Consider the following 23,629-nt stretch of genomic DNA (forward strand, 5'->3'; position numbering starts at 1 on the left):
TCTAAAAATGGAAAGCGCTCTTACTGTTGCTGAGAAGCTGCAAGAAGCCTCTATAAGGGGAGAGTTTATACATGCACCAACCTCTGACAAATAAACAGATGCTGTTAATATCTGTGTCCGATAATGACTTGCCAACATGATGGAAGTCACCAGAGGCAACATTTAATTAATGAATTTAAATTTGCCTCATTACATCCATGGTGGTTCCTGATTTGTTATCACCCCCCCCCCCCCCTTTTACAGTTTGGAACTAACACAGCAAGTAACAAGGACATAACATATCAATGTAACCAAATGGTCAGTGGACTAGACCTATTTATTGAATTAATCACTCTTTTATAACCATCACCCACCCACCCACACACACACACACACACACAAATGAATAAAAATGACTATTTCAGCCTACACACCTTATCATTGTTGTGTAATTAACAGTGTCCTAGCAATTTCACTCATGAATAATTACATGTAAATCATGGGCTTTATTGTTAGTGTTGTAAATTTCCTTTTTTGAAATCTTTCCTAACAGTGCCATCTGACAGTCCATCTGCCAAAATCCACATGAGAGAGGAGACGAGCTGAGCGACGTCAAAACACAAATTATATTAATTGTTAAAAATAATTAATTTAAATTTAAATTTACACGGAGTTGATGTTGAATATCTGAAATTATCATAAAAAAACAGTTTATTACACGAATTATAACATTCATTTAAGTTTCGCGTTTCGTACGGTTTGTCTTAAACAGGGACCCGTACAGCAACAGTTCACAGCATGGACTTCTATGATTGGTTGAAGCGGCAGAGCAGTGTTGTGATTGGTCAGATTCAGCAGCACTGAGGCGGGTTGTTGAATGGTTCCAGCAGCGCTGTGCTAAATGAAATGTGTGCTAGTGTAGACCTTGTGTTGCCCGAATACTTTACCGTATAACAGGTCATTTCGCGGTATAAATGAATACTGAGGCAAAGAGTTAGTGCGTGTTCACCTGGAAATAAAATAGCGCCGTGACGGAGTTCGCCGTGTTAGCCTAGCAGGCTAACTTTCCATCACAGCTTGTTATCGGTGAGCTAACGGCTAACCAGAATCACAGCAGCAGCAGCAGCAGCGCCGGGAGACAAGACAACTCTGAAGGTATGGCAAAACTAGAAACGAAAACGTAATTTTAATCGTGTCTGTCACCGCTGAAACACCACTCACTCTCTTACAGGTTTTTTACATGTTGCTTGAAACTTGCATCCTTTTCTCGAAACTGTACACGCCAAACCCTGTGTTCAAAGTACACCCACTAAACATGCTAGTCTTCTGATACGAGCAAACAATCACATAACAATTTCTAACATTTAAAATGAACCACTCTTTGCAAGTTATCCAAACAGCAGTCAAAACAACAGTAATGACCATGCATTACATGTCACACAAAACCAACAAAAGTCTCACCAGAACAAAGTATACAACGTTTTTGTTTGATACATTGTTATGTTATTTCCTTGTAACTTGGCGTGTTACAGTTTCATTTTATTGGCATCTGATTTGCATAACATAATTATACAAATGAACAATCTTATATTGTGGAGGAAATCAAACCAAAACTGTAAAAGTGGGATAGCAAGTCAGAAATCACCACGGATGTAATAAGAAAAAATTAAATTTCAGTAATTAAATTTTTCTTCTGTGACTTCCATCATGTTGGCAAGTAATTATATGTCACAGATAATAACTACATCTCTTCATGTCAGAGTGCATGTAGGCTTCTTGCAGCTTCTCAGCAACAGTCATGTATCCAGTATTGTTATTGGCCCAATACTAGTTAGCATCAAGAGACTGGATGTCTGAAAAGGGAAAAACCTAAAATCCAGTACTATCCATTAACTGTTTAGTCTGTGGTCTGTACAAGTTTGAGCAATGGTCCTTAAGTGTGACCAATTAGTCCATATTATCTTAGCGGTGATGATGCAGAGCTGCTCTGTAAAATGCTGAAGTCTTATTGTTTGCATTATGATTCTTGTTGTTTTTTAATGATGCATAGATGTATTGACAGGTTTTTTATGTTCGCACAATATGGATTTCATCCCTTTTCTATAGTAGCATTACTCTACCCTTGGCTTAAGTACAGGTCTCTTCCTCTGACCAACAAACTGTAAATACTCTTTTTTCTTTTCTAGTCGTGATGACAATGACTGCTTCACACGCTGTTTTGCTGTCATCCATTCAGACACACAATCATACAGTGCATCTATGCAAAGCATTTTCTAGCCGTCAGAAGCAATCGTGGAGTCATATTGTGGGATGTAGACTAGCAGAACTAGGACTCATACCCACAAACTTCCAGCTGAAAGACGAGTCCCTCACAACAAGCAGTTGTATGCAGGTCATGGCTCATAACTCTCTGTTACTGAATCTACGTCTCCCTCCTTTTTGTCTTTCCTCACAGCATGAACTGTCCTCCCACCAAGCGCCTTCGAGGACTGAACCACGAAGTTGTGACTGCAGTTGCCTTTGATGATCCATTTGGAGATGACGATGGCTTCACTCAAGACGACTTGGATGAGATCGACGTCATCGCCTCGCAGGCCATCACCTCGGCCAGTGCAGGACCAGGACCTGGGTCTAAACCAGAATCAAAACAAACAGACTCTGCCTGGCTGTCGTCCACAGTACAGAGCAAACCTCTGAGCAGAGCCACAACGAAGCAGAGCAGAGAGAACACGTTTGGATTCAGCAGTAGCAACAGAGGGAATGCTGGGATACCAACCAGAGAACCTCTTGGTGAGTTTAGAGCAGAACTGATTATTGCAGCATCCTGTATTCAGCAGAATACGGCTAACAGACATTTAACTGAATGGCCTTTTTTGAAATGAATATATTGACATGATATGATGTTTTATGTGTAAAGGTAACAGGCAGCAGCAGGTTGGGTTTGGCGGAGAGGACAGTCTGGAGGCCCAGCATGCCGAACTGAAGAGAAAGGTGAAACTCGCTTTATAAAACTTTACAGAAAGCTCCTGATATGCATATAAACAGGCTTATCTCGGCTAATGAAAAATAGCAGTTCATACAATCAGATGGTTGTTCAATGACAATAAATGTATTACATTTTTTACTCAAAATATACAACACTTCTGAATAGTTTTTGATATGCAGACTTAGTAGAGGGATGAAATGATAAACAGTAAAGGATCAATGTGTGCTTTTCAAAATAGAGGAAACGTGTGATCAGTTTGGTGGCATTTAAAATGTATGATAGGCTTGCATAAGAAAAAAATGTCTGTGTGGATGCATGTTATTAGCTGAAGGAGGTGGAGGAGGAGATTGTTTTGAAGAGCGGGGAGATTCGTGTCCTCAGGGATTCTCTGAAAGCAGCTCAGCAGGAGAAAGAGGCTCAGAGACAGAACCATATCCTGCTGGAGACTCAGAGACAGAGAGAGCAGAGTGACAAGGAGAAGGAGCTTAACAAGAAGGTGAGGAGCTAAAAAAAAAAAAAACACTCACAGTGCATACATTTCCTCAGAATAATATGATAAAGACATGTTATTCACATGCAGGTTCAGTCTCTGCAGTCTGAGCTGCAGTTTAAAGAAGCGGAGATGAATGAGATGAAATCCAAACTGCACACTTCAGATAGAAGCAAGACAGCCTCGCCGATGTCAAGAAAAAGGTCAGCCGTCGTCGGCATTAATGACAAATAATGTTCACAATGAATGTAATATTATAGTTCATAACAGTGTGCTGTTAAACATTGTCACACATCACAATCTGTATTCCACTCTCAGTCCTAAGGTGCTGAGCAGTCTCGCCCAGTTGCATCACGGCAGCGGCAGCAGCTCGCCCTCTCCAACGGGAAATGGTTTCATCACCAAGGAGACATTTGGAGCCCATGTCCCCTCCAGAACGACACCAGTGAAGACGCCGATGAAGACTCGTAGAGACGGTGGGGAACGTGATGATAATGATAGTTTTAGAGGTGTAACAGATGTGTTTATATGGACGTACAGAATCAATGCATTTTAATTAACATGTGTGTGTTTCAGCAGACCGGGTGTCCAACAGCAGACAGGAAACGTCTCGCCCAGACCCTTTCATGTCTGTCAGACCAGCACACCTGCAGCATCGAGGTCAGTTGTTGCTGTGCCTCTTTAAAAGAGTTAATGTAAATAAATAACCCATCAGTGCAGAGTTTTGAATATTGTTCATTTAAGTGAATTATTCATTAATTAAAGTACAATTATTGCATGTGATGACATTGATGAGCAAAGAAAACATATCCTCCCCCACATCAACTGTGTATCCATCTACGTCTCTCCTGCAGGTGGCGTCCTACTGGGGTTGTTACTGCAGCCACCTCTTTCTCCCAGCAGCCTCAGTCTCTCTCATTTACTGTCCATGAGACTGACGGACATCGACCAGACATCCAGGTGAACACGCTGCCACTCTTCTCTAGACATGTTATGGCAACTGAAGAGAGAGCCCCCTAGTGACAGAAATGATACACAAAATGTTTTATAAAATACTAAAATGGCACATGGTGGTGCCAAATCCACCAAAACAGAAATATTTTGTTAAAACTCCTCAATATTAACCATCTTCTTGTTATGATATAATCTGTATTTTAATTTTTAACCTTTTGTCAGACACTATTTTGTCCTTTAAAGACTTAATGATGGTAGGGTTAATGATGCAATAAGAGTGGAAGCAGTGGTTGCTCTCAAACACAGTGTGAGTTGAACTGTTGTAAATGACTGATTCATCTTTTGTTGTCTTTTTGTGTTCAGTGGCCTGGCCGCAGGTTTTCTGCCCCATTCCGTCGCAAAATCAAGTGTCCAGGGTGACAGTGGTCCCACAGCAGCTCTGAATCCCCTCCAGAATCTGGCTGTAACTGGACTGAACACGCTCAGTCAAAGCCAATCAGCAGCTGCAGCAAGCAGCAGAAACAAAAGGTAAACTCATTGTCTGAGGAAAGTACAGTTGCTCGGCTGGAACTTCAATTTAATGTATATATTATTATTATTATTATTATTATTATATAATGACTGTGCTCACTGAAGAATCAAGAACAACACAACACAGTTTAAGCTCATCTATTTGGTGATCAACAGAGCCCTCTTTTGGCCAAATGGTGTAGCAGCATGGTGATGCCCAAATGACAAATCATTTGGTCTTGTGTTATTGTACATACTTACTAAAGTTGCAGCTAATGATTATTTTCATATACTTTTAATCTGTCGATTATTTTCTCGTTTAATAAAGTACTTGTTGGGTCCATAAACTGTCAGAAAATGATCAGTGTTTCCCAAACCTGGAAATGATGATTTCTCTTTTATATGGAGCAAAGAAACAAGAAAAACTCAAAATACTTGATGATTAATTGAGCAATTTTGTATTTTTATTAAGTTTGCAAACCTTTTACATTTAGTTTGAATTATTACCTGATCACCTGAGCTCAAAATTAAGAAACAAAAATGTCACTGTGTATAGATCATGTCCTGGAGCAGTTCTTTTCCTTCCACTCCTGGACTTTCACCTGTCTCGCCTCTGCCGGGCTCTGGACTCGCTCCATTCCAGCTCAGCGGGCGCTGGATCGGACTCTACATCAGCCGGCTCACTCCCTGCAGGCTGTGCTGCTCCTGGTTTCAATGTGGAGGACACCGGCCTGGCTTCTCTGCGACTTCTCTACCTGCTGTTGGCCCACAGTGATGAGGTGAGGTTTTAACAGTTTGTTAGAATCGTGGTTGATTTAAAACTCCCATCGTATGGTTATTGTCAGTATTAAACAATCTGCCTGTTAAAGTTCTTTTAAGGTAAAAACCTTTTTACCTTAAAAGAACCTTTAGTTTACAGAGCTAATGATCATATATACCTGTCACACATTTGACCTTTGTGCTGCTCCCTCAGGTGGTGGAAACTGTGTTGTTGAAGGAGAATCAGAGCACATTCAAGGTACAGACTGCACCACGCTTCTGTAGCACTCACACATGCATGCTCAAGTTCAAATGTATTGTACCGTATTTAGCTTAACCAATAGTATCTCCTCGCCTTTGTTATTGTGCCAATATTCAAATATCTATTTAAAAATTAAAGTCTAAATAACATGTGGCATGTAAAATGTGTCATTTTCCGATGTACCTTTCTGTACTGAGATTGTTGACTTGAATTTCTCTTTTAACTTGTAGAAAATTAAAAAATCAGACCATAACAAAAAAAGTAAAAGCTACCATTCCTAGTTTAGTCAGTCACAAACAAAATTTAATATAGTATAATATAAGTCCATTAAGTTACATATTGTATGAGTCCAGGAAGAGAAAGGCTCACTCTGAGTAGTTTTGTAGCCATGTCACGGCTCGTGGAGCGCTCTCTCTCTCTATATATATATATATATATATATATATATATATATATATATATATATACATCAGTATTACTCGTACTATTATCTCTCTCCTTATCTGAAGCCTTTTTTGGCCGAAGAACAAGCATTCTTTGTTGTTGTGTAAAAGTTGAATTTATTAACTCTTAATCGCAACAAACGTGTTGTATTAAGGACATCCTAAACTTGGAGCTTTCTTAAAATGTAAGCGTTAACAGGTCGTGACTAGGACATTACTCTAGTCTTCTACTCAATATTTACGTGGTTACTATTTGTTTCCTGAGATTTCTTGATGCAGAATTATGGACCTTTGAAAGAAAAATATTGGTGTAAAATTCTCCTTCTGTTTATTAGACTGAGCCATCAGCTGCAGGTGTGGGTCTGTGCTCCCAGAATGCCTTGCTTCAGTCAGTGCTACGGCTGTGTGAAGCAGGAGCTGGTGGTGGTGGTGGCAGCAGGAGCTCACAGAAGGAGGCACTCGTCCTCTGTGCCGTGAAGACGCTGCGTGTCCTCATCGAGAACACACCACAAACACACACTGACAGGTACAAACACAGTCGTACTAACAGGATTGTGCAGCTATTTTTCTTAGCTCACTGCAGGGACAACAGTGAAGTGTTATTCCTAACCTTGACCCAGTTCCCTAGAAATGAGATTCTGCCTCAGTAGGGCCAGGATTTGGTCTTCATTAAGAATACTGGTCCTGACAAGGTCACTGTTTATGTCAGAAATGATCTTAAAGAGGTAACAAATACAAGAACACACAGGTCTGACTGCACATTTGCTAAAAACTAGCAGTCAAGAAATATGACGGTTCACAGTTAAGGGATAATTTTGATCATTACAAAAACTAATTCAGTGTGTTGATCATGACTTTTGTTTTATTCTTGAATACTTGCAACCACAAGCATTAAGATTGAACATTCAAATCTGTTTTAATTCTTCCAAGATTTGCCACATACACAGGGGTGACGCATGCTTACATCTGATTCAACACTTAGCTGGGTGGAGCATCCCTGGAGGTGTAGGAGTGGCTGACCAGGGTGTGTGTGTGTGTGTGTCCACGAACTGTCAGTGGTTATGTAATGACCCGTGACTGTAAATCACCTGCAGGTATTTACAGTCAGTGGGTGGGGGGGAGTGACACAAGTGAGTAGAAATAGCTGATGACAGACCTGCAGCAGGTTACCACTCACAGAGGTTCATGGAAATCATCTGCTGAAAAAAACTCTTATATGACATTGTTTTCAGTGCATTACATTTACAGATTGTTGAGCTGTGACTCATTCAAATCAGTCAACTGCAGATATTTCATTGTCTTACTAAATCAAACTTGTTCATACTAAAACAACAAGCTAGCAGCTTTTCTAAACTTCTCCATCTTAAGTGTCGTCGAGTGAATGGCAGATGTAAATTTAGCAGAAGCTTTGCATTTTAAAACTAAAACATAGCAGGTGTGGATTTGTCTGTAGTCTTTTTCACTGACCTCAGTTCAGTTTAGCCATGGAACTTGCTGGAACATCGTTAGGCTATGAGTATTAATGTGGCCAAGGAATGTGTCTCCAAACCACCTCTTAATGTGGGTTTTGTGATAAGAGCTGAACACACATCTAGGACACACTCTCACCTGTACTTACTGTCACTCAAGACTAGGTCTGAACAGGATCTGATTTGCTGACTCACCACTTCTCCATAGTTCTATTTTTTTGAAAATAAGAGTAAATTCATACTTGGACACATCTAACCTCTCCCTCCCTGTCTCTCAGGTTGCAGTGTGTGTTGCAGGTGGTGTGTGTGTGTCTGTCTGCAGAGAGCAGGTTGCAGATGATCTCCGAGTGCGTGTCCGTCCTCATGTTGCTGTCCGACCACCAGACGCTGGCTCAACAGCTCTGCTCTCAGCACGGTAAGGCTTTTTCTAACCCCTGCTACGGCGCATCACTGTTATATCATGACCATACTGTGAGGTTTTAGGTTTCCACCAATGAGCTTGTGTTTTAGATGTTTGTGGTGATCCAAATTAACAGGGTGTCCACAGGGTCTTACAAAGTAATAAAAGTTGAAAAGTCAATTTTGGGAAAATGAAGGCCCTTAAAAAGTATGCGACGTGACGTTACGCATCTTGTGACAGCGAACGCACTCCTTCTGGCGCGAACAAACGACCAAAATTATGCTTTATAGATTTAATTGCAAATTAAATATTTTCTCAAAGTTAAATATGTTGCTTACAGCTTGAAGTGGCAATAAGGTCTTAAAATATTTTGAGAAGGTCTTGGAAAAAGTCTTAAAAAGGTATTGAAATTAACTTCAGGATTCCTGCATATACCCTGATATAATATTGACTCAGATTTCATCTTCATGTGATTTGAATAAAATGAACCACAGCTGAATTTTAACTTCGAACCATTTGTTTTGTTTTCTTTGTTTTTCCTTTAGACCCGTGTGTTTTCTTGAAATTATTGCAGTATATCAGAATCCAACCAGACAACCAGGCAACACAAACAGACTGGACTCTGCTGGACCTGAAGGTAACACACACACACACACACACACACACTCGGCTCAGTCTTCCTGTGATTACTGTAGCCACAGCTAATATTTATTGTTTTTCAGGTTGTTCGTTTGTTGAGCCGACTTTTGACTCAGAGAGCAGAAAGCTGGACAACAAACCTGAACAGCAGCTGTCAGTGTTATACTGAGGTAAAACTCTCTGCTCTGTCTCGTTCATATTGACCCTTAACTTCATTTGGCACTGTTTTACACAAGTCTCTGTCTCTTATCAGCTGGTTCAGACCGTGGTGATCGTTTTCCATCGTCAGTGGTTGGATCTCCGTGGCTCTCAGGAGCCGACAGGTCAATTAAATGTTCGGTTTAAACTAAATGACATGAGAAAATTGCAGTTTTTGACCCTCGGTGAAATTTGAAATCCCTGTCCGCTCAGGCTCGCTCTCACCCCGACAACAAAGCTCATCCGAGTCATTGGCGTGGTGCCGCGGCCCGGCGGCGTCTCTGCTCAGGGAGTGTTTGCTGCTGCTGCACTGGCTGCTGCTGCATCACAGCAGCTTCTCCGAGAGCTGCAGGCCGCTGCTGCATATGTACGACCAGGTGATCCCCGCTGTGCGAGACACGCTGAGGAAGATTCCTGAGCTGAGCGAGAGCGAAGGTACACACAGAGTCGCACTACCGTCACCTATGCAATTTGTTTGCATAGGTGACGTTTAGACGTTTAGATTTGTTTAGAAATAATGATCTTTATTAAAAATAATAATTTTACCCTTTTGTCAAAGAACCAGCAAAACCTGTTTTCAACTGTGCTAACATCATTGCACAAGGCTTTTCAAGGGTTTTCTAATCATCCAATAGCCTTCTACTGCGATTAGCAAACATAATGTACCATTAGAACACTGGAGAGATGGTTGCTGGAAATGAGCCTCTATACACCTATGTACATATTACATTAAAAACCAGAAGTTTGCAGCTAGAATAGTCGTTTATCACATTAACAATGTATAGAGTGTATTTCTGATTCATATAGTGTTATATTCATTGAAAAAAGTGCTTTTCCTTCAAATGTGACCCCAAACTTTTGAACGGTAGTGTACTTGGAATGTTTTTGTTGTTTTATTTTGCGTGACATCACCGTGGAAAGTTAACACTCAGGTTTCCCTGTTTCCTGTTTTTCAGAGCTGGCACTTGAGGAAATCTGCCGCTCAGAGGGCGACGACACAGACGACATGGAAACTGATAATGGTTCCTGACCAACTGCATAGGTGACCAATGAACATACACGAGACACGTTTATTGACTGCTTTTTTTTGGACTAACATTAGAACAGAGAATCTGTTCTTTGAAGACAAATGAAGGATTAGAGAGAAACCAATGCTCTTAACACGACTGGCAGTTGCAGAATTGAATCTGCCGTCGAGTGGTTTTTAACACAAATCGGTCACACACAAAAAAAACCTGCCACACTCTGTGTTCATGTCCAACAGCTGCTTCACTCCCTGTCTACTCCTGTATTACAGGCAGGTTGACGTTTTTCAGTTATTTTAATGTCTGTACGTGCAAAAATACTTGAATCATTTCCTTAAAAAAATATGGTTTTGTAAAATGAAGTAAAATGAAAATTGCAACATAAAATTAAAAAAAATAACAAAACAGAACTGCTATGAAGCAATTACTTCTTTATGTGTGTTTTCTAGGATTTTATGAGCACTTTCTGATACTGTTTATCGTTTTGTTTTAATTACTCCGGAAGAGAAACAAACATCGAGAAAATGAATGAAAGATTTAACTAAATTTGCTCTTTGAGCAAAGAACTGTGGGACTAAATTCAGATGTTCTAACAAAGTGGCGTGTTTCTGGGGTGGAGTTTGCATGGCTGAGCGTTGCAGACCTCGTGGCAACTCCAATCCCACGTACTGCAGAGCCAATATTAGAACGAGTGGTGAACATTTCATGTTAAAAATAAAAGGAGGCTTTGTACATGGCCTTCAGACAAGTTTTAAATAACGGCAAGATAAAGAGGGAGAGAGAGAGAGAATACTAATGAGGAAGGGAGTGTGAAGCAAGTGAAGAAAAACCAGAACTGTGTTTACTCATAGTTATTAGTAATATTAAACATTCAGCAGATGGTTCACTTTAGAAACCAGATATGTATCTAGACACTTACAGTAACTGTTGTTTCTGTGGGTTATTTATAGCAAATATATTTTTTGGAGTGTGGCTTAGTTTCAAGATGAATTTACATTTACATAATACACTTTAGATCAGGGAACACATAATATGTGATAATGTGATAATTATTAATGGTGAATATTATTCACCATTAATAGGTGCTTACTAACATGCATATAAGTGGCATACGAGCCCTTTATTAGTAAGCATGTATTAAGACCTTGTGTAGGAAAAATCATTAATTAATTCATGTCGTAATAGAGGTAGAATACGGTTATGTAGAATAAGGTTAATATATGCTTAATGATTACTAATAAAGGGCTAGTATGCGACTTTAGTAAGCACCTAGTTAATGGTGAATAGAAGAGACATGGAAACAAAAAGTGAAGTTTGTACCATCCAGTATAAGAGTTTAAGGCAGTTCACCGGCTGCTGTTGGTCTGTTGTGTAGTCACACACAAAAAAACATTCCACAATAATTCAACACATCATCTGCTTTTATATTAGATCATGTATCTAGTCATCTTACTGTCAGCTTGACATTTCAGAAAATAGTTTTGATGATCCACCAACTACTCCACTACTTTAGTCATGAATGTAGTCATGATTGCTCAGGCTCTAAGATCTGGAGGTGTTCCTGAAATAAGTCTGACTGTGACATGTTTTTAGACTCTTCTGCTTCCACAGAGAGTGGACCAGGACCATCAAAAGAGAACTGGACCCTTTGATGTTTTTATTTTTTTATTTTTTTATGTCAATCATCATGGATCTTTACTTTGAAGCCGTGTCATTTCTGTTCTATAGTATTTGTTCTCACTTCCTGGTGTTTTCACTCCTCCTTGTGATCTAAGGGAGTTACTAGTGAGGGTAAATACTCCGGCAGAGAGAAGTAAGATGCGCTTTTGTACAGGTGTATAAACAGGTGTCCCGCGGTCAGGTGGCCTTCATCGACTTGTCATTCATTCTGAAAAACAGCCGCGTAACCAGGTGTGTTGAAACACTGTAGCCACTGATGATGAGTCATGACACCACAGTTGCTCTTGTCATCGACCTATTTCTCCATGACAGCGTCTCACACAGGTTGTGACATCTGAGTACACACACACACACACACACACAAGGTTTTCATAAATTCAGGGGACATTGCATTGACTTACATTCATTTCCTGGAGACTTACGCTAAACTTAACCATAATTACTATAGATCTGACCCTAACCCTACCCTCAACCTAACCCATAACATTTCTTCACCTTAAAATATAGTCATTTACATTGTTGGGACTTAAGCAGACAAGTACCCACAATGTGACTGTGTGTACAGTTTTAGGTCCCCACAACATTAGTAATACATGGGCACACACACACACACAGCGAGAGAGTGTCCTGTTGCAGTTCATTCATACTTAAAGAGAAGTCGTGTTATGCAATCTATGCATTTGGACCAACCTTGAACCTTCTCAAAACTGACTTATTTAGGGGTTTTGATTTAATTATTTCAACTGTTCCAAAGCCTTTCTTCTTCAAGGCCTTATGACCTGTAAACATGGCCAAAATGTTCTAAAAGACACCATTAGTTTTGTTGTTTTAGGAAACGTGCATGCAGCTTCTACAGGTTAAAGTGTCAAGTATTTAGTGTGAACTACCTTTGAACTTAATGTAAATGTCGGACAAATATCTGCCGTGAAAAAAGGGTTCTGTTACACCAGGTTTATTCGAGACAAGCTTGAGCATTACATGCACATGTTGCATGAGTTAATCTCACTTGACAGTTTGCTCATACGCGAGAACCGACTTTCAGTGACATCATTCCAGTCCAAACGCCAATGACGACAGAATTTGACAGACATAAAAACAACAAAAAGCTGTTGTTGATGCCGAGACTTTAGCACAGAGGAAGAAATCAGCTTACCAGACAAAGTCAAATATCAACCTTTTTTTTTTTATTCCTGATTGTCAACAAAACCCATGTCAAGAGCAAGATCAACATTGTGTGTTAGTATTATTTAGTGATTTATCCGTCCTGTCTGTGGTCCACCTTGTTCTGGTTCCCTTTGAAGATGTCGAAGGTCAAACAATGTATGGCTTTACAGCTGGGTACGGAGTCGTCTCAGTGGACAACATTAGTGTTGAGGCCAAGAGTCAGAAATCAACCACAGCACAATGACATGACTACTTTTTATTGTGTTTTCTGTATTTAGTGATTTACTGTTGACTTTGTTTCTTTGCGGGATTTGTTAACATTTAAAAAGGGGGTCAAATGTAGCTGGTTAGATGGATATGCAACACTGACAGGAAGCTTTCTGTAATGCTATCAAGCTGTGGAAATAAAATCCAGTCAGGAGAGACGCACACATTCCTGGTTTAACATTTGGACGAATCACTTTTTTTTTCTTTTCTTTTTTTTACGACAAGCACCTGGACGCGCCGTCGGTTCTGTGACTGATAACTTAGTTATGAATCCTGTGTTGTTCAATGATTTATGGAAGAGACGGAGTTATGTTCAGGTCACTTTCTGAGGAGATGGACCTGGAGTTGAGAGAGGAAGGCACAAAGTGGGTCAAGTAATCCAGGATCAGATTGTCTCTGTGTTAATACAATGCTTATCTTTGTGTTTTTGAAGTTAAGATTGAGGAGATTTTATTGATTTCTTTCCTGTTCACACTGTGTTCAGCTGCAGAATTTAGGCTTTGGGTTGCTCGCACTTCTGTAGTTTGCTATATTTGGTCCTAAGTGACGTAATGTCAATATATGTGTTTTTTTGGGGTTAAGCTACACATGTGAGTGAATATGTGCAGGAGTGTCAGTGTTTTGGAATCCATTTTGGCACAACTTGGTCATCGTCCTCTTGTTTATTTGGCGGCGTCGTGTGTGAGCCGTGGTCAGTCTTGTGCGCGTTGTAATGTGGCGTGCAGGGATTGGTCAGCCACGGGTGCATCAGCAGCTCGGACGCCTCCAGTCTCTCGTCGGGCGACTTCCTCAACATGCAGCCGATCAGACACTTGGCCCGCGGCGACAGCCAATCGGGGAGGCTGTAGGTGCCGCGGCGGATTTTGGCGAATAGAGCGGCGGGCTGCGTGTCCTGAAACGGATATCGTCCAATCAGCATGGTGTACAGAGATACGCCCAGGCTCCAGATGTCCGCTGCGCGACCAGAGTAAGAGCCCTTCCCGTTGTTGAGCAGCTCAGGGCCGACGTAGGCCGGGCAGCCGTGTCTGTCCGTCAGAGAATCGTCGTTATGGTTACCGTGCAGGAGAACGCAGTCGTCGAGTCCGATGAGGGCGAGTCGTGTCCTGCAGGAGAAAAAAACACACAAATCAGGTTAATTCTGACTTACACTTATATGTCACAGTGTTCTATTATTATTTAGACATAAGACATATCAAGGTGCTACTTTAACTGTGCTAAACGGGCAGTTCAGTTTTTCTTAATGGAATTTAGGGTGATTTAAAAGTTCTTCCTGTTAAAGGCACCATATGTAAGAATGTGGCCAAAAACGGTTACTACATTCAAATTCAAAATACCAAGGTCTTTTGGCTTCATTTTCTGATGTAACTGGCAACCCGTGGTTGCTCGGCAGCTGAGACTCTACTGACTGCAATGATTGGTAGACGGCAGTAGGTGGCGCCACATGCCAAAACATGATTTCAATACATAAACATGATTTGCAGTCTGCAAAAGATTTTTTAATGCAAATATTTTGGCTGTACTTTTGTTGTTGGTGAGTTCAGTTTGTTATATGAACATTATTCCTGAGTCTCTGTGACATATTAGGAGGATTTTACGGCCAGTTGCTTTAGATTTATTACATAATGCACCTTTAACTAATTTGTGTGCACCACCTCACCTGTATCTGTCGGTGAACACGAACCTACGGAGCTTCAGGTCTCTCAGGATGACCCCGTGGCGATGGCAGTGCCTCACGGCGCTCAGCATCTGAGCGAAGAGAAGCCCCGCCTCCTCTTCGCCCAGCCGCTTCCTGCTCCGCACGTACGCGTGCATGTCGCCGTGGTGACCGGGCAGGAAGACGAACGCGCTGTCCTGGCCGACGACCACGTCCAGCAAGCCGCAGACGTTGTCGTGGCGACCGATCTGGGCGTAGGCGGCCAACTGCTCCTGGTAACCGCGCAGAGGGAGCACCTGTAACCATAGCGACCGTACAGTCATGAGTTACTGTGTATTTATTTATGTGTGTGTGTGAGAGAGAGCGAGTATGTGTGTGTGTGCATGCACTACCTGGCACGTGTACTGCTGTTGTGTGTGTACATGCACCGCCCTGTACGTCTCCTCGCCGTCACATCGCTCGTACAGTAAATACGGTCCCACTCTTGATGGTGATTTCTTTTGAGTTGATTTGGAGGCGGGACTTATGGGTTGCAGGCAGGGTGAAAGGCCGATTGCGAGAGGAGGCGGAGCCAGGCGGGCTCTTTTACATTTCACTAAATGATCCTGGGGTTCGTCCAACAGCCTCTTCAGTTGGGATCTGGCTGAGGTGACGCTCATCTGTCATTGGAGGAGACAAATGGAGACATCGGGTTAATTATTACACCACTAACATTTTTTCACTGTGTTTCCAGTATTGGAAAAAACTGCTGTTCAGCGACGCGCTGTAAAAGTAAGAGTGGTTGATATATGTCGAGGATGTTTCCAGTAGAGACTTGCTGGCCTGTCAGCAGGTGAGTTGTGTGTCGGAGCCGACGACGGACGCACAAACTCGCAAAAAAAATTACATAAATAGACGTTGTGTTAGTCTCGCGTCCCGCCGTGTTCCGTGCTCTGCTGCTCGTGTTACAGTTAATGTGTCTATAGGCTTCATGATGCAACTTCCTGTAAGCTGACAGACACTACAGCTTTCAGATTGTTGCATCACAGGACAACAGTTTATACTTTAAACAGGCTTTAAATACAGTCAACATGGCCCACCCCAACACACACACACACAGGGACTTATATTGAGTTTTTCACAGCCTGCAGCTGTTGTGGTAATACTGTGTGAAAACCTGGTGTTGGGCAACCCTGCTTTCTCTCTGTGGTGAAACAATGTGAGTCACACAGTGGTCACCGTGGCAACGTGGTTTTTCCATCACACACAGACGGCCATAGTGAAACTAAAGTTATGTGATGTCTCATCTCTTCGGCTCTGCTGATTTCTCGTGACGTTACAGTCAAGTATATTTAGTGATGTCCAGCATTCCTTTCACAGGTTTGATTTTCCACACCTTTTTGGACAAGTTGAATCAGATGAATGCTACAGCTTCCATTTAAAAAGAGATGTGTGTCACTGTAACTAGGTTTAAACCACTTTTTTTATTTTTTATTTCCTCATCCTTCTTTCAAAGAATTGTGTTGTTTATATCATAGTTTGCCAAATCCCTGTTTAAGTCTAAAAATATCCACCATCTTTAGTCCCTTGTCCTGCTCTTTTTACACACCAATAACATGTTAAAATCTGGTTATTCAGTCCAGCTATTAACAGAAAGTGGTTTAAAAGTTTTTTCAGACCATTCTTTGTACATGTAGAGATGATTGTGCATGAAAAACCCAGCTGATCAGCAGGTTCAAATACCCAGAAGTCGGAACGTCTGACACCAACAACCACGCCAATGTTAAAAGTCACGTAAATCACCTATTCCCCCCGTTCTGATGCTAAGTTTGAACTCCACTAGGTACTTGCAGCTGAAAAGATGTACCTGCACGTTTTTAATCAGAATGATAAAAAGAAAACCAATATATCGAGACTGGTCAGAAATATAGCAGTGATATTGGTCACCTGGTCTGATCAACAGCCTCAATCCCCACCTGTCTTCCCCTGTGTCAACAGTCCAACTTGGTGAGTAAATACTGATGTTAATTAAACATGTTCACTTCCCTGTTGACATTAGTTTAGTGTGTGATGCCTCAGCATAGACTGTCATTAATATGTGTTTGTCCTTCATCATGTGATCCAGCATAATATATTAGTATTATTTTTAATTATACTGAACTTCCTTGTGCTGCAGTGAAACAAGTTTGAAAATCTACATAACGATAACAACGAGGTGCCACTGGTTAATGCTTTAGCCTGCAACTCTTTCAAATACAGTAGTGGTGCTCAAGGGTCCACTTCCTTGTTTGTTTGTTTGTTTACTAAAAACTTTCAGGCAAAACAGTCCTCCTCAGTTGTAACAGTTGTCTTTTTCTGTGTTTACTTCAATGTTTACCATCAAGTATTTATAGACTAAATAAGTCCAGTTAAATATCATGTTTGTTTAAACAACACATGGGCTAAGGATGCATATGTGTCTATACATATGTGTGTGTGTGTGTGTGTATATATACAGTATATATATGTATGTGTGTGTGTGTATATATATATACATATATATATATGTGTGTGTGTGTGTGTGTATATACATATATATATACATGTATATATGCCCACACACATATATGTATATATACATATATATTACAGCTTTTGCCTAAAAACTATGTAAATGTTTTAAATATAATGTGTTAATGTCTGATTTACCTTGTTATCACAACAATGTAATGGCAGTTTAAAAACAGTTAGGACTCTTACGCCATTCACAAATGTGTTGTCAAATACAGAGTTTGAAAAACATTGTTCTTAAAAAAAGAGGAAAACATTTGTTTCTATTACTTTGAAGATAAAATGTGACATTAAAAGTATTATTTGTTTGCAAGTGCAGCATCTGATATCGTGACTCTGTGAATTCACATAAACATGCATTTTCATCATAACAAAACTCATCTACAGTGCAGTTCATGAACAGGCTGTGAGAACAGTTTCACTTGTACCTTGTTGTTGCGCAGTAATAAACCTGTAGATACAGCAGCAGCAGCAGCAGCAGAAGTCTGTGAATCACTGGCTGATGAAACTTTCCTCCTAAGTTTGACTCCGGGTGGAAACAGCGGCTCTGATACTTTCAGTCTTTGTCTTGTGAATATTATTGTGTCGGTTGCGCAACCTGTCGTCAGTCAACTGTTACAGTGCAGTTTGTTCCTCGGGACGGACGAACAGTGAAGGTTAAGCAAAAACAAACCGGAAAATGTTGGGTTTTTTTGTTTAAAAAAAAAAAGAAAAAAGGTAAAAGTAGTTTTGACTGCGTACACGCGTGTGTGTGTGTGTGTGTGTGTGTGTGTGTGTGTGTCGTTTCTCTTCTATGAGGAGCTGAACAAAGCGGAGTCAGACCGAGTCCCCGGGTCTTTCTGTCCGTCTGTGAGAGCTGCGAGAAACCAAAGTTCCTGTCTCGGTCCAGTCCAGTCCAGTCCTAGTCTGGTCCTCCGTAGTCCGGCTTCCTCTGTCCCTGCTCACTTCCAAGACTTTAAAGCGGGACTGGCGCCGGGACTCGACTCACACACACAGACAGGACTGGACCTGGACTCTGTTTGGGTTACGTTGTTTCCTCCTGCGATGTCGTCATCCGGAGGGGGCGGAGCCTCGATGGTGCAATCTTTGAGCGATCCGTCGTCAGAAAACACACGAGACTGTGGAGTGAGTGAGTGTGTGTGTGTGTGTGTGTGTGTGTGTGTGTACAGTCAGGGGCCACTTTGTTAGGAACACCCGAGTGGTGCTCAAACTGCGGTGCTGCAGCAAACTGTGACCGGCTCTTTTTAACATGTAATAGTCAGGATATGTTGCATGTGTCGTTGCAGATGTTCATAATCCAGATTATTCCTCGTAGAAATTAACTTTCCACCACTTCGTTCTTCCCAGGACGAATTACATCACTGTTTCCATTCATGTGTATAAAAGTTTGTCATGAGAGAAATTGATATCTACAATGTGAAATGTGAATATTTACAACTAAATTCTGACTTAATAATGATCGTTTGAGACATTTTCAATCTAATTCTGACGACTTTTTCTTTCTTTCTGTCTTTACAGATATATCTACAATTTCTACCCTATCATAAATAATATATAAACTGTAGTTGCTGCTTTTCTCCAACATGAGGTCTGTACAATCCACAGAGAAAATTGACTATTTTATTTTTCACAATTGAAAGTGTTGTTGTTTTTTTTTGACTCTGTTGTTTGAACTCCTTTGTTCAGAACACTACGATCCTCTCTGTGGACTTTGGTGCAGGAGAGTGAGCGGTTTACGGACGTCGGTATTCAGTTTGGAAAAGGCTGAGGAGCAAAACCAGCAAACATTCTCAAGAAGATCAAGGCAGGTAGATTAATTAATTAATTAATTTATTTATTTATAAGATTAACTTTTTTTTTTTTTTTTTTTTTAAACATAAAACCACACTAGTTTAATGGAAATGCAGCAGCTTCATCTGTTTACAACACAAATGATACATTTTTACAGATGTATCTTCACAGCACACACACATTTATTTCTAAAAGGCTTCCTTTATTATGAAGTAAATCCATGTCACCGCTTAACATCACTCAGTGACTCAGCCCGACACCAACAGATGTGAATCATCTGACTCTTCTGTTGACTGTTTTTCTAGTGCCGTCTTCACCACAAACTTATGCGGACAAAAATAGATTTCAACTGGGTCGTATGGGCTCATTTAAGATCGAAGACCGGATTGTTTTTTTTGATTTTTCCCTCCCATAAAAGTAGAGGAAAATTAGGACACGCAGGGGTCACTTACAAGTGTCGGGAAGATAAACACAATGGTTGCAACACTTCCTGGTTAAATAATGGGTTAAATTAAACACTTTTTTCAGTCAATATGGACTAAGATAACGACATATTTCAAAGTTCAGAGAGATCTGTGTGTCACTTTTATTTCGTGCTTTTACGTCTGTGTCACTATTTACAACGTAGCCTTGTACGGAGAGAATGTTGCACGGGCCAGAGGGAATGATTACTTCAATGTATGTGCGTGGACATGTGATTAATCTGTGCAGGAAGCACCTGCTGCTCCACAGGAAATCTTCATTATGTAGATTTCCTGTGTGTGTGTGTGTGTGAGAGAGAGAGAGAGAGAGAGAGAGAGAGAGAGAGAGAGAGAGAGAGAGAGAGAGAGCATAACCAGCTCTGCTCTGACTGAACAGATTCCAAGCAACAGGTGAAGAGCCTGACTGACCTGGTTACACTCTCTCACACACACACGCATGCACACATGCACACATGCACACATGCACACATTCACATACCCGCAGCAGGTTATCTTCACTGGTTGGCGTGTTTTTACGCCACATGATGAAATATTGAAGAAACAGAGGAGCAGGAACCCTGTTTCCTCTCCTCTCTTTCGCTCGCCCTCTCTCTCTCCCTCTCTTTGTGTGTGTGTGTGTGTGTGTGTGTGTGTGTGTGAGGAGAAACTTTACTGTCTCTTTCATAACCAACGTGATGAAATCAGAGGCCAAGTGTCTGACTCAATTATGGCCTGCCACAAGAACACACACAGACCGAGAACAACACTCAAAACACACACACACACACATGTGCGCGCAGATGCAAAAAAAAAATATGTGCACATTTACTCTCTCTCTCCTCTAAACTCACTCCTGTCCTCATTCTCTGGATTACCACCTGTCAAACACCTGTGCTACTGTGAGCTCCAAGCTGCACCTTTTAAATCCACTTCCTGTGGACAGACCTTCTTTCTCGTCTCAGAGCCGTATATCCTGTGCTCTCTCTTTCCCTCTCTCTCGGTCTCTCCTGATCCGTGGAGCCTCGGGGGTTATATCACGCTGAGTTTCAAATTTGACTAGGAACAGTTAAAGTCCTGTGGTGCTTAGCACAAGACAAAAATATCCTCGAGCGCTTTCCTTCGCCGGGGCCTTTGCACACGGTGGTCTTTGCTAAGTGCAGTTTAAAATGTTCAGCTTGTTGTAACAGAAAAGGTAAAACAGTAAAACAGTCCCTTTTTCCAAGCAGCAAGAAGTGAATTTAGTCCCAAATGAAATCACGTTGCACATGATTACAAACTCTTACATTTCCGCTAAACATCATTAACACTGAATTTTTCACTTCTGCTGTTCCCTGTTTGGCCCCAACAATGAAACTCTGTGTCATCATAGATGAGTGGACTGAGATCCTGCTGCTGCCCTCCAGAATTTCCATCTGCAATAGATATTTTTTCACATCACCTCACATTTACACTGAAAACAACGAGAATTTCACCATCCATCCATCCATCTTCTACCGCTTTATCCTCCACATGAGTGTCACAGGGGGCGCTGTGCCAATCTCAGCTGACATAGAGCGAAAAGGCTCAGGGTCACAGCCTGGACAGATCGCCAGTCCATCACAGGGACACATGTAGAGACAAACAAACATTCACTCTTACACCTAATCTGCATGTTTTTGGACTGTGGGAGTTTTCCTGAATGTAAAACTTTTACTTGTCAGTGAGAATGCAGTTGCAGTTCTTCTGTGATGCAGTCTGCACAAACATGAGTACATCAGTATGTCAACAGGTGTCAGTGCCAGTTTTGATTATGAAATGCACCTGTAAAGACCTCCGAAAATTGACCCTGCCTATGTTTGACTGTCATTTAAATAATATAAAGTGGAAACTTCATCCATTTCTGTGTTGCACCCTTTAATGCCAACTTCATTCAAACACAATTTCTTTATTTTTAATTTAAGGCCAATACGACCTAATTTACATGAACCTTTACCTTGTCTATGAGTAAAAATAAATAAAATTGTCAATTATTCTGATTATCGTTAACAATCAGAGTCACGTGTGTTGATTGATCATCACGATCATCAAGTTGAGTAAAGAGGGACCGTTTTTTAAACCACTGACATTTTTTAAAGGCAGAAAATAATCCGACCTGTTTTCCTCCCCGGTCAAAAATAATAAGAAACATTATCACCCACCTTCGCGTTTCATCTTTTTAGTCCAACTTTATTCCAACTCATTACCTGACACGATAATAAAACATGTCAACATTCAGTTCCAAAACATTTAACCCTCCTGTCATCCTACGAAAACTGTTGACACTTGGGTTCAATTTAGACCCTAGCATTTAAACCTCAAGAAAATTAGCATCATTTTAATTATTTCCCAGTGTTGTTGATATAGTCCTTTTTTAATGAAATATTTATTCACATACATCCAGAGTACATGCTACACAATAGGGAAAAATCACCGTACAATCTCACTGATTGACCTAAAATTGGAAAGATATGTCTTTTTAGTGGTTAACCCTTAGAACACAGAGCATTTTGGCTGCTTTTTTTCATTACTATGTCCATACAGTATGTACAGAGGCTATAAGAATGTGCAGTATAGAGAGTCTTATATCCTTTTTTTCAGCACAACCTTGGCAATCTGATGACATTTTTTGTTTAATTTTCACCAACTATATAAACACATGTGAGCAATAAGTACTTAAAATGTTTAAAATCGGATTGAATTTGTCAAATTTGGAAACACGCCACAGTTCAAAGTTCACTTGGCTTGTTTTTATGAACAAAGAGAAAATTGTGTGACTTCTGCACAATTATTGCTACTTTATATCACTACAAAAATGCAATACAAAATTAATCATTAAAAATGCATTATTTAAAGCCTGAATATGAGATCTATAAACACACACACACACACACACACACACACACACACACACCCCTAGGATGTCCATATAAGGAGTTATTCCCATGGCACTTCACCAAGGGTGCACCTGCGGCACAGATCTGTGTCACGTGAGGACTAAGGGTTAATGACTTATTATTACTACATATTAGTTCCAAGTACTGTACATATTTCATTAAAAAATTTGAAATAATATTAATTGTGGTGGGAAACTTGTTTTATTTTATTTACAAACCCAAAAGTACATTGATTTGTAACAACGGGGAAATAAGTGACAGGTTTTAATTCAATCAATTTGTCTGATGATTGACAAATAACTTTACCAATAACATAACAGAGATTTGCAGCCTTACTAAAAGGCAATAATATTATTATTATTATTATTATTATTGCTCATTATAGTCATCATCATAGTTACCACAAACCAGACCTTGTCGCAGCCTCTTTAATTCCTGCTCCTCTGTAATTTCTCGCCACACACACACACACAAAGGTCACCAGGGATGATGCAAAACTGAGACAAGAAGACACTTAAATACTGCATGTGCATGTGTGTGTGTGTGTGTGTGTGTGTGATGGGGGGGGGGGGTATATCTCTATGTACACACACATTGAGGCCAGCATGGAATTGTCTCTGTGATGAAACCAGCAGTAACGTCTGCTGTCGGCATGATGACTCCATCTTTTGTGACATGACTTGATGTGTGTGCGTGTGTGCGAGTGAAGATGGAATCTAAACTTTGACCTCTTCGCTTTAATTGGAATTGGTGGTAAAAAAAAAACAAAAAAACCTACATGTGAACATAACCGTCTGCGATGACGGTGATCGGTAATGTCATTTTCCAGCTCTGAGCTGTGAAACCGTGACGCTCCGCAGCGTCGCTGAAACACATGACGGATATTTAAAACCTGGTGATTAGTGTGACAACACATCACATGGGTTTATGTGTCCTGGGGTCTGTGGTTTGATTCCCAGCTGCTGTATGTCATTAATTTTCTGTCTCTCCCTTCCAGTTTTAAAGGCACAAAACAAAACCGTGACCTATTTATTTCCTTTAATTTGATATTAAAATA

The 23,629-nt window shown here is 40.7% G+C and overlaps 2 protein-coding genes across 2 annotated transcripts; one reads left to right on the forward strand and one right to left on the reverse strand.

Annotated features, from left to right (window-relative positions):
* Window positions 1–2,435: 2,435 nt before the first annotated feature.
* atrip (ATR interacting protein) lies at window positions 2,436–10,155 on the forward strand (the record flags this gene model as incomplete). Its single annotated transcript, XM_083892622.1, has 17 exons — window positions 2,436–2,769; window positions 2,897–2,970; window positions 3,291–3,461; window positions 3,546–3,658; window positions 3,774–3,940; window positions 4,032–4,115; window positions 4,310–4,415; window positions 4,773–4,937; window positions 5,476–5,698; window positions 5,893–5,937; window positions 6,719–6,909; window positions 8,131–8,267; window positions 8,798–8,889; window positions 8,975–9,061; window positions 9,145–9,214; window positions 9,303–9,524; window positions 10,046–10,155. 17 exons carry the CDS (start codon window positions 2,436–2,438, stop codon window positions 10,117–10,119), a joined length of 2,355 nt encoding a protein of 784 aa, XP_083748748.1. The 3' UTR covers window positions 10,120–10,155.
* A 2,591-nt stretch (window positions 10,156–12,746) lies between these two features.
* trib3 (tribbles pseudokinase 3) lies at window positions 12,747–18,391 on the reverse strand. The gene is made up of 4 exons (XM_083892956.1): window positions 17,837–18,391; window positions 15,272–15,538; window positions 14,883–15,175; window positions 12,747–14,328 (listed from the first exon to the last, which is right to left on the reverse strand). The coding sequence occupies exons 2-4, from the start codon at window positions 15,536–15,538 to the stop codon at window positions 13,839–13,841; spliced, it is 1,050 nt and encodes a 349-aa protein (XP_083749082.1). The 5' UTR covers window positions 17,837–18,391; the 3' UTR covers window positions 12,747–13,838.
* Between the last annotated feature and the right edge of the window lie 5,238 nt (window positions 18,392–23,629).

This window comes from Microchirus variegatus (genome assembly GCF_963457635.1).
Source record: "Microchirus variegatus genome assembly, chromosome: 7".
Lineage (NCBI taxonomy): Eukaryota > Metazoa > Chordata > Actinopteri > Pleuronectiformes > Soleidae > Microchirus > Microchirus variegatus.

What these genes read in the sequence shown, in the direction of transcription:
- trib3 (XM_083892956.1), bottom strand. Translation starts at nt 15,538, where the DNA reads ATGAGCGTCACCTCAGCCAGATCCCAACTGAAGAGGCTGTTGGACGAA. An exon ending in AACAGCAGTACACGTGCCAG is followed by an intron (nt 15,176 to 15,271) that starts GTAGTGCATGCA and finishes CTATGGTTACAG; the next exon opens with GTGCTCCCTCTGCGCGGTTA. An exon ending in GTGTTCACCGACAGATACAG is followed by an intron (nt 14,329 to 14,882) that starts GTGAGGTGGTGC and finishes TTTCTCCTGCAG; the next exon opens with GACACGACTCGCCCTCATCG.